The 16,377-nt window shown below is 36.5% G+C and overlaps 1 protein-coding gene across 1 annotated transcript in view; it reads left to right on the forward strand.

Annotated features, from left to right (window-relative positions):
• Window positions 1-16,377, forward strand: part of Mdga2 (MAM domain containing glycosylphosphatidylinositol anchor 2) — a 732,366-nt gene that overhangs the window by 456,827 nt on the left and 259,162 nt on the right. The window contains exon 4 of the mRNA XM_028782361.1: window positions 15,733-15,929. Coding sequence (XP_028638194.1) covers window positions 15,733-15,929 — 197 coding nt within the window. The remainder of the gene's footprint in view (window positions 1-15,732; window positions 15,930-16,377) is intronic.

The raw sequence follows: 16,377 nt of genomic DNA on the forward strand, positions 1-16,377 counted from the left end.
GCTCAAGATCACAATAACCAGGAAAGTACAATTTAAAATAACAATGACCTATCACCTCATGCAATCAAGTGCATAAAATTAACATGGGAAATGTGACTGAGATGCAGAAAAAACAATTATGCTCATGTGCTTTGTGGGGTACATGTTTCTTTAGAATAGCAACCAGGTAAAATTAGTTACAATGATTTCCATGCCAGTTTCCCATGTTAAAAAAATGTACTGTCAAAATAAAGTCTGTATTTATAGACTATGAATGTGTTATTCTATAAAATAATATTAATGATAATCATTCAAATGCAATTAGTTAGCCTCCACAACTTAACAGAGATAAACAATTACTGAAAAAAACACAGAGAACATGGAGAAATCAAGTACACACTTGGAAGCTTCATCCTTTGTGAAGATAGCAATTTCCAGCACTTTGAAAAGTAAACAATGATCCAAGCCTTCTGTGGACTCTGAGTTCTAAAATAATGACTGACCTGGCAAGGCATACCTACTCAATTTGCATTTATACATTTATCAGGGCATTTATACATATGAACTCACAATGTCCTTGATAGTATGCACAAGATCTGTGAGAGTTCATGCCAGACCATATTTTAGTCTGGAGAGAGGAGGTTGGCACTAAATTCCATACCTAGCTGAGGGGCTATTGGCAATTAACATGGGAGAAGAGGCAGTTTTGTCTGAAAGGGTACACCCTGTTAGAATGACCATACTCCAGTGGAAGTCCACACATCCAGGAATACATGGAAAGCATGAATGGATTCTATGTGTTTTAAAAAGAAAGAGAGAAGCAAAGTTGGGTATATAGCAATAGAAATGGTTCTTGAAGGAGTTAGACAAGAGGTGAAAATGATCAAAATTCTCAAAAAGCTAATAAGAAAGAAAAAAGTGAGGAAAAACTGAAAGAAATGTATAAGGGTTATTTATTATTCCAGGCCATATGAAATTTGAAAGACTTTTTCCCTAGAATGATATGCAGAACAATATTACCAAGGATCTGTAAAACATGTAGACACATGTGTTTTTAAAGCCTTGCAGAAATGCAACGGATTCTAATTTGTTTGAGTGGATGACTAACAGCAAAATTTCACACAAGAATGAATCTAAATTTTGTAGATAGTCTTAGTGTTGTAAATGTCTTCCTTTGAGATATAATGTCTTGCTTTGAGGAACTGGGCTCAGAGTATTCATTTTGTCTGTTTTTTTTTTCACAAGTTACCAGATAAAATTAGCTGTTGTTCAAAAATCACTATGCAGAAAAATATAAAATAGTTCTTCTCAAGCATTATAGAAATTTTCCTATTGATTTTTTGAAGCAAAGTTGCTTTTGAGTTGGTATCTATAGAAAATGCTAAAATATCACTGGTTTTGATCCCTCACATATAATAAGGTGCTTTGTTCTTAATTTTTAAGATATCTAAGAAAGATTTAATGAAGACTTCAGGGTAGTTCAGTTTTTATCCAAGTTGTCTTAATTAACAGACACATGTATGTACTTTGGCATTATTTCTTGTTTTATGCATTCGTCCTACAATTATTCAAATCTTATCCCTAAGCTGGTAAAATAATGTACTCAATTTATTGCCTCTGAGTGTATTGAGTTCTTATTTTTCTCGAGAAAACCTATTTGTATATTTTCTCTGTAGGATTTCTAGTCTGGAACTTCCCAGAGGAAAGATACCATCCAATACAGTATTTATTGTGTCTTTGCCATCTGGGTTTTCAGATTCATTTGGTTTAATTCAAAGATTAAAAGACAGAAAAATTGGACCAAATGGTGGAATAATCCCCTGTGGAAAACATGCTTCTGCTGTGATTATTTCTTAGATTAATTGACTCCTTAACTTGCCACTACACCGCAGGACTTCAGCTGCTAACTAATAACTGATCCTCATCATACATAGATTCATTTGTTGGACACGTGCTTGCTGTTATTTTAACTGTTTCATGTAACAGTCAAGAAATGTACACTCAGTGAATAAATCAGTATTGCATCAAACTGACTTCTAAATATCAATATTCATACTCCCAGCCTCAAAGAATCCTCTCTTTGCAGTGAATAGCACTGGATGCCAAGACTCATGACTGTTCAAAATGCTAAGAATAAGTGATGGTTGAAGGCCATTTCTAAAGAGGATATTTATACCACCCTCTCCAAGCCACAGCAATACTATAGAAAAGTAGTTGGAAGACTATTAAGAGCTGGAACATGGGAAAGACATGAAATGCTGTCTTCCTGCCATGATTCAACCACAGCAATCATGGACACACAGTAGCTCTCCATTGGTGCTAGGTCTGCACAAATCTGTCCTGTCAATAACTAGTCATGAATTGAGGAGGGCTCACAGGGCCGTACTCCTTAAAGATTAACCATTAGTCTATTGATGGATTCTGTGAAAGGAGACACCATTGTCTTTGATTATACAGCCATTGCTGAGCCTGCCAGCCACTAATGGATACCCACAGATATCCTTGGTTAAACTCTCTGTCACACACACACACACACACACACACAGCAGCGGGAGAGAGAGAAACAGAAATGTGAGAAAGAGGTTGTGGGAAGATGTAAACAGAAGTGGAAAAGAGTTAAGGGAGGGGGTAATCACTATTCCTTGTATACATGTACAAAGAACAAATTTAATTAGTAAGCAACCAAAGCAAAAACAAAACATAGAGAAAGAATTATGAAACTTTAAAACTCTGTTAACTTTCAAATGCGGACTGTCTTTGTGGGATTACATAAATAACTGCCATTGTTGAATATTTAAAATGTGGGATTTTTCAACAAAGCTATTATTATGTTTCTAAGAAGAGATATTAAAATTGCATCAATATTTAGTCAACTAACAACAAAGAAAGCTATAGAGTGTGGAAAAAACTAGTTATTTTAAGATATAAAAGGACATCCTTAATATGCTGTCAATTGGCATAACCTAGGAGACAAGGAACATAAGATAAAACCTCTTTGAATGCAGAGAAGCATTGAAAAAGCAGCCTTCCATGTATCAGCATTATAAAAATATCCATCTGAAATACATAGCCCTAAATCAACTATCATTTACTTAAATGACTATTGCCTGTATTCACTATTTGCTGGAGATGATGACTTTTTTATATATAAAAAATGATTATTATTGCTTACAAATTTCTAATTCTTCATTATTTAAATTTAAATGCAAATTTCTCCAATACAAGTTAGCAAGTCAAGGACAAAGCAAGATCCTGTTGATCACCAATTGCCCTATCACTGAACCCCACTTCCTTGTAGAAAATAAGGAAATGATTGTTGTCACATATCTCCCAGTGTTCCTATCCAATTTCAACTCGGTAAAGCACAGATAAATGACTGCTAAACCCACCGCTACATAATATACCAATCCAAAGCTCATATATGCAAACGTTAGTTACTTTTTTCTCTTACTTTCATATCTTCTCATCATTTACTCTGATTTTCAACCTCCTCAGAACTGGGGAAGTACCATTTAACTTTGCTTTTTTTTTTTATCCCTCATCATTTTGCCTTTGCCTATCCCATCACCTTTTTCTTAGTCTCTATTAACACTTCATTTCTTGGGAACACTGGGTACTGTCTGTAACTCCTTGGTTCTTTGATTTTATTCTCCTCAAAATTCCTTGAGCATTCCAGGCTACATAAATCATGCCTATGAATCTCAAATCCAAATCTATAGCCCAGACTTCTTCTGTTTGTATAATCATTTTATTGTCCTTTTAAAAATGTGTACATAAGCACTGCATCTGCAATGCTCCTGTCCTATCTTCCCTCTCCGTCTCCTCTTATACCATCCTTCTGAACTCATAATTTGTTCTTTAATTACTATTGTCGTGTGTGTGTGTGAGAGAGAGAGAGAGAGAGAGACAGAGAGACAGAGAGACAGAGAGACAGAGAGACAGAGAGACAGAGAGACAGAGAGACAGAGACAGAAACAGAAACAGAAATGAAGAAACAAAGAGACAAAGACAGACAGAGAGAACCTTCTAAGTCTATTTAGCTCTGCTTATATGTGCATGTACGAGGGCTAAGAACCTGACATTGGAAAAATCTGTGTGAGGGCTTATCCCTGGTTATCTCTCTTTCTCTCTCAGTAGACAATGACCACCTACAGCTTTTCTTCTAGGAATGGAACCATGTGGAACTTTACCTATCTACATTGGCATGTCAACTGGTATTGCTGTCATGCTGTTCGTTTCCAGGCAACTATATTTTCAAGAGCTTATGGGTCCAGCTTTTCTGTCATATATAGAAGACACTACTTTGCAGAAGGCACTCTGGTCTTCTGTCTCTTACAACCTTTCTGCCCTGTCTTCTGTGATTTCCCTTGAGCCATAAGTGTAGGAATTGCACTGGAGGCATATCAGCAGGGATTGAACACATAACCATCATTTCTTGTGTGCATTTTGAACATGTGGTTCTCTATGATAGTTCTCATCTCTTATAACAAGAAGCTTCTTTTATGAAGGGTGAGCTACGCTTATCCGTTTAGGTGTGTGTGTGTGTGTGTGTGTGTGTGTGTGTGTGTGTGTGTTTGTTTGTGTGTGTGTGTGTGTGTGTGTGATGTGTATGTTTACAGATATTTACTGGTTTAGGAAAATGACAATTGAAGTTTCTCCTTTTGTGGCTATGGCCTCCTCAATCAAGGGTAGTTGCTTAAGTTTACAGGATCTGGGATGAATTCCTTCCTGTTGGGCATGACTTAAGTCCAATTAGACAGCTCTTTGTTACTCCCAAGTCTCCAGGTCTTGTACATTGTAACTGGAGGAAATGTAGTTTCCTGACATTCAGCATGATTCACATTGAGCTAAGCTATCAGCTCCCTCCCTTCTCATCTTTCTCCCACCCTTCCTGAAGGCCAGACACAGCTGTCACTTCACACTTCATTATACACTCAGTGGTAAAATCCAGATAGCAAGTAACTTCCTTGACTCACTCCCTTCCCTCAGCATCATAGTTAGTCATACATATGGCTCATCCATTCAAACTTTGTCTCCATGCTCATTGGCAAAGTCTTGTCTCAATGGATTTTTCCAAGTTTATATAAACTACCACAGAATCCTCTTTTTGTTCTTATTAATCTCTTCGACATTACATTTGCCACATTAAATTCTCTCACGCAGAAAGAAGCTATTACAGTATTTCTGAAAAGAACACACACATTCTCTAAAAGACAATGTGATTGATTTCCTATACTATCCATAAGGCTAGTAATGCTTTAGCTCATTTATATTTGTCGAATGTTCTATAGTATTATTATACTGCCTTCTCTATATTGCAATATATAGTTTACATGAAATTTACTATGATATCTCACAAGTTTATGCATACCATTTCCTTCTCCTATTTTATTCTCCTGAGAATTTGCTTCACATATCATTTTTAAAAGCTCTTACTCTTATTTTATTCAAGATGTATTTAGTTGTCCTTCTTGCTTTCATTTGCTACAAAATTTTTATTGAATTCTATTATTTTTCTCATCTTTACTCATTTTTCTGACATAGATTACAGGGTTCTTGTAAATTGGAAAGTTTTTATTATGGTGAATATATTTGCAGATAGGTAAAATTATAAAATTATCATGTATAATATTGAGATTCAGATAAATGTGATTTCAATAGTAACCCTAATACATATGTAGCTACAACTTATTAATCTTTGTGGAACTTAATTTCTTGGAGTAATAAAAGACAAAATTTTGGTAAAGATGACTTTAGTTCTTCTTCTTGAAGTTTCTTCTAAAATAACTTGTACCAAAATATATACTCAATAGATTGTAGATCCATTACTGTTAGTTTTGGATTCATACACTGTCTTGAACACCTGCATGTCCCATAGCAATATACATGTGCCAAAGGAACTCAGAAAATGTATGAAAAAATGAAGAAGGCACATAGTTCATTCTTCTAAGTACACAAAGTGAAATGTGTGGGAAGTTCATACTGTTTTCCAACATTCCCTTCCCATTTTATTTAAAACTGGTTAAAGTGTTGTCATACTGTAAATCCTTTTGATGGACTTGTTTCTAAAGTGAATGAATGTAGCAGACATCAGATATTTTTCTTAGACTGACTTTAATCTGCTAGTGTCTGACATCTTTAATCAAGCAAAATGTTTCAAGAAAATTACTTCTGTTATGAATGGCTAGCTGCCAAAGTTAAGAGTAAAAATAAATTCCCCTAGATAATTATTATGTTATATATGGGTAACCTTGCAGAAAACTGACACTGGTCATAGCACTAAGAGATTTATCTTACTTAAGATTGATTTATTGAATCATTATTAAGTATTTATGTAGCTTATATTGGTTTGTAGAAATAAAAATCTAATTAAAATAAGGGTCCTATACACATATTGAAAGACTTGATAGGAAATCTTATAAGATTTAGGCATATTTAAGTAAAGTTTTGTGTATCCAATAATGCATTTGTTGATTCAAATCATTTTATAAGTTAAAAAAAATCCACATTTAAATATTTAACTGTTTGAGTCTCCTCCTCCTTCTTTTTAAATTGTATGCCATTTACTTTTTCCCATTTTTTACTGATTTTTGTGAATTTCATATCATGCATCATAATCCCATTCATTTCCCAATCCTTCCACACTCCATATCTGCCCTCCACCCTTGTTAAAGGTCTCTCCATGGAAAGCTGTGGTATAGGATGATGTATCACATAGTATATACCCTTTTTCCCAAACAGCTTTATGTGCAAATTCTTATTGTAATGAGTCATTGGTCTGGTTGAGATCTCTAGCTTCTGTTACACTATCAATACTGGATCCTCACTGAGGCTCCTTCAGATATCCTGCTTTAGTTCTGAGTCATGGTGGTCCTACAGCTTTGGTTCATCAGGTCCAGCCCTTTGGCTTTATCAGTGCATAGATGGTATAGATGTTCTGGTAAGCCAACTCAAATCCCTGGATTTGGGCCTGGGTGGTAGCTGAGTTGGTTAGCCCACCAGCTTCCCCATGTCCATGCCACTGTGGCCAGCTCTTCCACCCTGACCAGATAAGGGGCAGGACCATCTTTCTTGTGCCCACATCACAGCTGGAACCACTGTGTGGTGGCCAGTGATGGGTTGGCCCAGCTCAACACAGCATTCAGGCATCAACAATGGTTCAGATGGCATCCCTGACCAAAGGAGGTCCATATGACCTTTGGTAATAATATGGGCCACAGCCATCAATACACACACACACACACACACACACACACACACACACACGCATACACACCTACATACCTGCTGCAGAAAGGGCATATATCCAGACATTGTCCAAGGCATCGGCAGTGATCCAGGTTTCACCACAGCATCAGTTGACAGTGTAGGCCTCACACATCAGGCTATTCATCACCATCTTTGATTCTCTAGATCCTCCTCCCTTTATACTGCACAAACCAGTCAGCTTCTCTTTCTGTACCATTTCTCCATCACACACTTTCTCATTTTTGTGTAGCCTGCCCTAGTGTAGGGCACGCCTATAGCTTCTGGTTGCTTTCTGCCGTGGACCATACCTTGCAATGGTGGGCCACATATCCTATTACTTTAAAGAACATTTTTCTTTCCATTTGCCTTTGAATTTCATGAAATCATTGTTTATAATAGCTGAGTAGCCCGCCATTGTGTGAATATACCTACAACATTTTTTGTATCCATTCCTCTGTTAAGGGACATCTGGGTTGTTTCCAGCTCCTCACTATTACAAATAAGGCTGCTATGAACATAGTGGAGCATGTGTTCTTGTTATATGTTGAAGCATCTTTTGGGTGTATGCCCAGAAGTGCTATAGCTGGGTCCTCAGTGCTATGTCCAAATTTCTGAGGAAACGTCATGTAATTCACAGATTATATGAAGCTCGAGAAGAAGGAAGACCAAAGTGTGGATGCTTCAGTCCTACTTAGAAGGGGGAACAAAATAATCACGAAGGCAGAGGGAGGAAGGAACTTGGGAGGGCGAGAAGATGAGGAGGGAAAAGGGGGGGCAAGATCAGGTGTGGAAGGAGACAAAGGAGATGAACAAAGGGTCAGGAGATTGAGCAGAGTTTTGTAGCAGTGGGAGATGGGGAACTGGGTATAGCCACCAGAAAGTCCCAGAAGCTAGGAAAGCAAGATGTTCCCAGGACCTAATGGAAATGACATTATCTGAAATAACCAACAAAGGGGAGAGAGAACTTGTAGAGATCATATCCAGAGGTTAGGCATGACTCCAGGTTGAGGGATGGGGTTACCCACCCATCTCAAAACTGTTTAAACCAGAATTGCTCCTGTCTAAAGGAAATACAGGGACAAAGGAGTAGAGCAGAGACTGAAGCAAAGTCCATCCAGAGACTATCCCACCTAGGGATCCATCCCATATGTAGACACCAAACCCAGACACTATTGCTGATGCCAAGAAGTTCTTGCTGACAGAAGTCTGATATAGCTGTCTCCTTCGAAGCTCTGCCAGAACCAACATAGATGTGGATGCTTGTAGCCAAGCATCAGACTGAGCACCAGAACCTCAATGGAGCAGTTAAGAGAAGGACTGAAGGAGGTGAAGGGGTTTATAACCCCTTAGGAAAAACAACAATATCAACCAACCAGACACCCCAGCATTCCCAAGAACTAAACAACCAACCAAAGAGTACACATGGAGGGACCCATGGCTCCAGCTGATATGTAGCAGAGGATGGCCTTATCTGGCATCAGAGGGAGGGGAGGCCCTTGGCCCTGAGAAGGCTCAATGCCCCAGCGTAGGGGAATGCTAGAGAGTTGAGTGGGTGTGGGTAGGTGGGTAGGGGAACACTCTCACAGAAGCAAGGGAAGGGGGATGGGGTAGGGAGCTTGCAAAGGGGAAAATAAATTAAAAGTAAAAAAAAAAATGTTTCTGTGTTGGTACTGTAATTTCTAGGAGTTTGAGTTTTTTTATATCTAGCCTATAAAACTAAGATAAATATAAATATATATTAAAGAAATTATAAGTCCTTGTAGTGTTAGAAAGACTTTAACTTAAATGGCCTTTTACTGAGTAGTGTTCAGCGGAAAGATCCACCAATCCAAAGACCGCACGTCTTCATAGTAGGGCAACTAATGACTTGCAGTTTCCCTTGTAGAAAAATTGTGCAACAGCTTTGATGAGTCTTTAACTCAGGACCTCCATACTGATTATGTGGAAACTATGTAGTAATGCAATACAGTTAAATACTTCCCACTGCCTAATCCTTGCTTGAGAACCATTTGTTGGCAGGCAAACAATAGTTGATCCTTAGAGAACTTTGATTTTTATTTTTATTTGTTTAGTTTAAGGATTTTTTTTTAATTTTTTACCAGTTCTTGAACCAAACCCAAGACTTCTTAATAATAGGAAAACAGTCTCTCACATTAAGTCCATTCGGGACAAAAATGTTATCTATTTTTTCAGTACATATTGTTATCAAAATATCAGATGTGCCAAGTACCCTTTCTATGTGGTCTAAATAATTTGCATTTGAAATGGATTTTAAGGATACATCATCCATCAACCAACTAATCATGTGCCTGACACTTAAGGGACGTCTACTGGCCTCTAGTAGAACAATGTTGATCCTTGAATGCTATGATGTTCTTTGAAAAATCTTCATTTGCGGTGTGAAGGGACATCAGTGGAAAGTAACAAATTCTGAGTGCAGTCTTTTGATTCTTTGTAAATTCCATACCTACAACATCTACTATACCTATAAACTGCTGAAGCAAAGGGGCTGTACGTGATGAACCAAAGCTGCAGGACCTCCATGACTCAGTGCAAATACAGGATATCTGAGAGGATCTGCAGTGAGGTTCCGGTATTGACATCTTCCAGGTTTTTGAGGAATTTGGGGGAAAAGAAATAATTATTAGAATAATGGAATCAGTTTCTTCTGTAATCTATTCATACCATGATCAATTATTAATGAAAAGATGAATGTAATTACCCACTAGTTTAGGGTGGGGAGAGTAGAGGACCTCTGTAACAAAATATGAAGATGTTTCTATTCGGAAATGTAACAGAGGCTTGGGTGAGGGAAGAGCTCAAGTGTTTAAAGTAGAACCTTGAGTTAGGGATTTATGAAGTCAAAACAACTTTGAAACTCTCAGTTTCCTTAAACAGTCTAGGCCTTAGAGAAGTAGCTTGTTTTTTTCAGGGACCATCCATCTTCTTTGAACTGATACAGAAACTTCTTGATTTGGAAGCAATATATAACCCTCAGAAGAGTTTGTCTACTTTTATTCATAGCCAATAGATAACTACATGAAATCACTCTATGACATTACTTTCCGGATATGATATTGCACTCCATATATGAAAAGGAACACCTGTGATTTTAGTACTCCGAAGCAGAGCTAGAGATTGCTGCAAATCACAAGCTACTCTACTCTACATAGAAAGTTGCAGATCAGCCGGAGCTATATAATATAGGAGAAGCCTGTCTCAAACAATAAAAGAAACAAAAGTACAAACAAACCATATTACTTTTCATTGAAACTGTTATGTCTTTAAGTGAGGAGAAAAAAAAAAGTCTCGGCTTCTAGAAGAATAAAGACTCCAGTAGCAGGAGTTATCACGGTGTGTTCAGAGTGAGAGCCTAGGACTATGGAATTAACTGTGATGGGGAATAAAACTGAATGTGTTCGTGGATAGAGGAAGCCAAGTGAGGATGAGAAGTAAAAGCTTATTGACATGTGAGCATTCTCACATGACAAGCCCTTAACACCTTTGGAGGTAGCTGGAAGAAAGGATTCCCACTGAGTGAAGTTGTAACTGCCACCATTGCAGAAAAGACTGTTAAAAAATTATATGCTTAAAAAGGGATTTATATGCTCGCTATGGTGAATATAAGATAAAGTCCAGAAATAACAACACTTAACCCTACTCTTTATAAATGCTTTGAGTGTACGGCACTGACTAAGATAGTAAGAATACACTCATAGCTGAAGCATAGAGTTCACTGAGAATCTCATGTATCACAGCCCTTTCAAGACAATGTTGATGGACAAGAGATATTACATAATTGGACTTTTCATGAGGAGTGGGCCTGATTATTTCTCAAGGTCTTAGTAGATGACAGGGATTAACTTTGACATGCAATGTGAGTATACTTATCTGTATTATTAACTAATTGGAATGCATCCAGCACTCTAGGCTCCCAAAATATAGAGAGACCTTAGGTCATATTTTAGATGGGAGAAAATAAGTAGCTAGTCACTCAGTATACAAAATATATACAGTTAAAATAAATCAAATTTGTACAATTAAAAGAGTAAATTTGGACAATTAGAAAAAGAGGATTATTTCTGAGGTAATTTCAGAATGTTTTAATATTGACTAAATAGGCAACTGGACTTCTTTGTAGCATCATTCTGAATATGTTCTATGGTGAGTCAATCAAATTCTTTCTAAGAACATACAGAACATTTACTTGCAAAGCAATATTCTGGAGAAAGGAAATTCTTGCATTATCTTTAGAGATGTCATTTGCAGAGTCTGTGTTGACCCTGATGCACAGATTCTTCAGTGTGCATGTTACCACAGTATTAGCATCTCACTGCATATCCCATATCACACAGAAATGCTAGCCTAGTAGAATGATAGAATGGCCCTTTGAAATGTCAATATAATCTTTAAAGCTAACATCCAGCGAGGTTTAGGTGCTTCTTCCAGGTTCAAAGAGATTCAAAATCACTGATCATAATTAAATGATGATGTACATTTTAATAAGAATTCATGGGTTCAAGAAACAATGAGTGATCACATTTACTACCATCGTGTCTAATCACCCACTGAAATCGATGCTTTTCCTCCTGCTTTGCCACAGCCAGTAGTTCCCAGAAAAGGACAAACTTTTATTAACTGACCCAGAAAGACCCGCTTTAATCTTTAAGCCATGGTCATTAGTTACTCTAATATCCTGTGTCAAGAAACAGCACATAGAACAGGCATGACCCTGAAAAGAACACACAGCATATACGTTCCACAAAAACGAAGTATACCAAGACAGCAAAGAATGTACTGCATGCCTACTTATACCAGTGAAGGGACTTGAGTTTGTTTTTGTTTGTTTGTTTATTTGTATTTATTTTCCACATCTGATGATAAATAAGTCAGCCATCAAGCATGTTTGAGAAAGGTATAAGGACCAAGATCTCTACTTTCTCTGGAAAAAAAAAAAATGTTATAATGGCTGCACTAGGAGACCTTCCTGTGACACAGGATATACTAGGCCACGATGCAGAGCTTCTCAAGCAGTAACAGTACAAGAACATGGATCCCATCACAGATTTTTGCAGACATTTCTTTCAGAGAAGAAGACTACCAAGATTTCTGGCTTAGCCTTTCTCAGCTAGAAGCATCACATCTTATAAGTGGATTTCAGTAATTATTCTAATTGACAGCCAGATTCCCTGTAAGGACAGCCTGCATTGCTCTTACTGCTGAGAGTATTGCAGCTGGTACCCGTTAACAAATTCCCTCTCTAGAAATCATTGCAATCCACACAGTGCTTGTATTTACAAAGACCCTGATCCTGGTAGGAAACAGAATTAGTTAAACCACACTGTTGGCTTAGAAGGTGTTAACCAATATATTTGCCATATCACAACATTTCTTCGTTTATTATTTTTATATTTCACCTGTGTAAAATACTTTTATTCAGTATTTAGGAATATGTAAAATATAAACTTTGGTGTATATGAATATACAGTATATGTGAAAAAATATTTAGGAGATAAATGTATTTAGAAAAAAATATATATATTCATATATGCATAGTTATTTATAATCTACTTATAATATTTGATATGCTTATATGAGTCTTATTCAGGATTGTTTCATTTTAGTTTTGAAGAGAAAAAAAAATCATGGGTGATTCTGACAGAAATCTTTGCCAGTAGAATGTTTAGGAAGCTGTTATCACGAGGTTGAATTATCAGAAGGCTAGTGACCCATGACCCAGCTTTCATTCAGGACACTATACAGGATGAGTAAATGACTGTTAAGGCCTAGATTATTCACATCTGAGCCTGATCACACCACGTCCCAGTAATAAAAGATCTAAGAATGCATCTAAAAATAGAGTATTGGAAAGGATAACACTATTGTTTGGGTTTGAATATGAACGTCTTCATAATCTCATGTGTTTGAACATTTGTTCCCAGCAGATGACAGTGTGCCGGGAGGTTATGGTAGCTTTAGGATGTTGAGACTTCCTGGAGGAACAGCATGCCTAGGGGCAGGGTTCTGGGGTTTTATAGCTTCATCTCCCTTTCCATTCTCTCTCTGCTTACTATGAGAGGATGAAATGACACCCATTTGCCTTCTGTCTGCCAGGATAGCCTCACATTCCTGTTGCCATGATGGACACTATTCTGATTGGAACCGTATAGACGCTCATTCTTATGTTGCTTTTATCAGTATATTCCACCACAAAAATAAAAAAAAAGAAAGTAATATAGCTGTTAACTATTTAGAGACTAAGAATAGTTATGTCACCAGTGTTATGTCACCAGCCACTTGCTACTGGCCAATAGTCAAAGGACTGTCTTCACCAAGAAAGAAAATAAAATGTTCACAATCAAAATACAGTGTAGTCCCTAATTCAAGTGACTGAGTTGAATTCACTTCATCAGTCTGATGTTGGATTAGGTTTACGTGAAGAGCTAATCATTGTGTGAATATTTCATAGGCTTGAAAATCCCCAAATATCCCAGCTTATTAAGATCAGACAGCACATGTCTCTACACGGCCAGTAGAGTGAATTTGAACTGACAGTCCTTAATCTTTAGCAGAAAGCAGCAGTTGTTCCGTAAATTTGCACTACTAAAATTAGAGGCCTGTGAGATAGCTGCGAAAGGATGCTAATGTTGGAAGAAATTTTAAAAAAAACTTATAATGTTGGAAAACAAGAAATCAAAGTAGGTCCGTCATATAATTCACATTTTTAAAGGGCTGTCAACAGAATGGAGGGATTTTTGCATCCTGTCTTTTTAGTTTTTTGTCTCTATCAATAGCAATAACTTCACTAGTTGTGTTGAGTATTTATTATCTTATACATTGGAAGTATCATTTCTCAGGAACTGTGACTTTTTAAACATGTCATGTTCCATATGCTCACATTCTTCTTTGTTATGTGATGTGCACACTGTAGCTTTTCTCCAGTCTTTGACTTAAAAACGCTTGTCATCTGAAGTCTTTGGTAGCTGAACAACTGACCAAATGCGCCATTTACACTTTTATAATGAGAGCTGAGTGCATATAGGGTCATGAGATAAAGACAAGAGAAAACATGGACTCGATGGAAATTAGTACATAATAGTGACAGCTATGTATTAAAACTAAAGGCTAAACTGTGTTAACTATTTACCCTGTACCCATGGCTTTATAAGCTATCTCATTAATGAACCCAACAACAGCCTGAATAATATAGGATCATTTTACTGATAAGGAAGATCATTAAAATTAATTAATCTTTTAAAGTTTTATATAGCTGAAAGGACATTTAGTGGGTTGTGATGGTAATTAACAGCAAGTGTTTACATCATTCCTGATAGTCTGTGTTAGGTTTATGTTTGAGGATGGGGCTTCCAGCTTGTCATGCTATAAGGTAGGTGTGTTTGTTACAGATTTTTCTTTTCTTAAGGAAAATCAACCAGGCTATACTACATGAAGTGTTGGCAAACTATGATCCCTCAGCCAAATCTGATAGGAGTAGCTGTGTTTATTATAGTGTTTCTGCAACTTGGTAATGTCACCCACCTTCATTTACCTGGTGCCTTGACTAATGAATAGACAAAGAAATGAAACTACAAGTTCTAAATGAGTAGGCCTTTCTCTAAAGCCTGTCCCTTTGAATATATAGTTATAATGCTACACATAAGCCAATACTCAGCAGAAGAGATCTTAATGCCTTTTAATGGTGCCTTCCCTTAGCACATTTGAAATTAGCAAATATACTGTGATATAAAATCTAAGAAAAAAAGAGAAACTTTCACACAGTTCAGTGTCATATTTTGTTACTACAAAGATTATGTTAACTTACAAATACTTATTTTACATAAATTTGTTATCAGATATCACTAAATGAAAAGAAAAAGTCACTTGGGCTCTGTGATATTGAATTCTGTGGTAGACTTTATTTTCATTGTTTTGAATTTATTTTTAACTTTTTTAAAAATTGAGATTGCAATTTAATTACATTTCTCCTTGTTATTTCTACCTTTCAAACTTTCCCATATAACTTCCCTACTCTCCTTCATATTCAGGGAATTTTTCTCATTAATTGTTATTTTATGCATGCATGCATGTACATACATACATACATACATACATGTGTGTGCATGTGTGTATGTGCATGTGTCTCTGTGTGTGTGTATGTTACTAAATGTAACCTATTGAGTACATATAATGCTAGTTGTATGTGTGTTGTCAGGGTTGACCATTTGAATTTTGTTCACTTTTATGAAGTGTCTGACTATTGACTTTTGACAAGGCGTTGAGAAATGTAAGAACTTTCGTACTATCTCAACAAATCTGAAGACAAAACTGTCAATTTTTATAAGTTGGAATTTTTTGTTAATGAGTTTAGTAAATTTATTTAAGTACTTACAGCCACTGCTATCATTAGAAGCATGCATCATTAACCAGGAGTTGCATAAGTGTGCAACACTTTAGAAATTGTACATCTTGTAATGTTTTCACTTGCTTATTTTTTATTTTTTCTAGACTTGGATGATCCAGTAGTAACTGTTCATCAAAGTATAGGTGAAGCTAAAGAACAATTTTACTATGAGAGAACAGTGTTCCTCCGATGTGTGGCCAATTCCAACCCCCCTGTGCGCTATAGCTGGAGACGTGGCCAAGAGGTTTTGCTACAAGGATCTGACAAAGGAGTGGAGATTTATGAGCCCTTCTTTACACAGGTAAGAGATTGTGAACAGTATTCCTACCCCAGGTGACTGTGATAATTTCTTAACTCTGGCATCATTCAATATTATAGCCATTTGAAAAGATATTTTCTCCAAATATACTCTTTGATAAAACAATATATGTTTGATTGAAAAGCCAGCACACTTAGATATAAAAGACAATTTGTTTATATATAATAAACTTGAAATGCTGATTCCTGAGATAATATTAAAGTCAATGTACCCTGACATATGTTTTATCCACACATTTATGCATTTCCTTTGTAAAAGCATGACTTCACACTTCAATGACAAGTTTGCTTGAAAACATTTTTAAAAGAATAATTGTAATTTCAAGTTGCAATGACATATTTAATTATTATTCCTTTCCTTGTAATCACCATAATTAGATACACAGATAGATAGATAGATAGATAGATAGATAGATAGATAGATAGATAGA

The sequence above is a fragment of the Grammomys surdaster genome, unplaced genomic scaffold (assembly GCF_004785775.1).
Source record: "Grammomys surdaster isolate TR1022 unplaced genomic scaffold, NIH_TR_1.0 98, whole genome shotgun sequence".
Classification (NCBI taxonomy): domain Eukaryota; kingdom Metazoa; phylum Chordata; class Mammalia; order Rodentia; family Muridae; genus Grammomys; species Grammomys surdaster.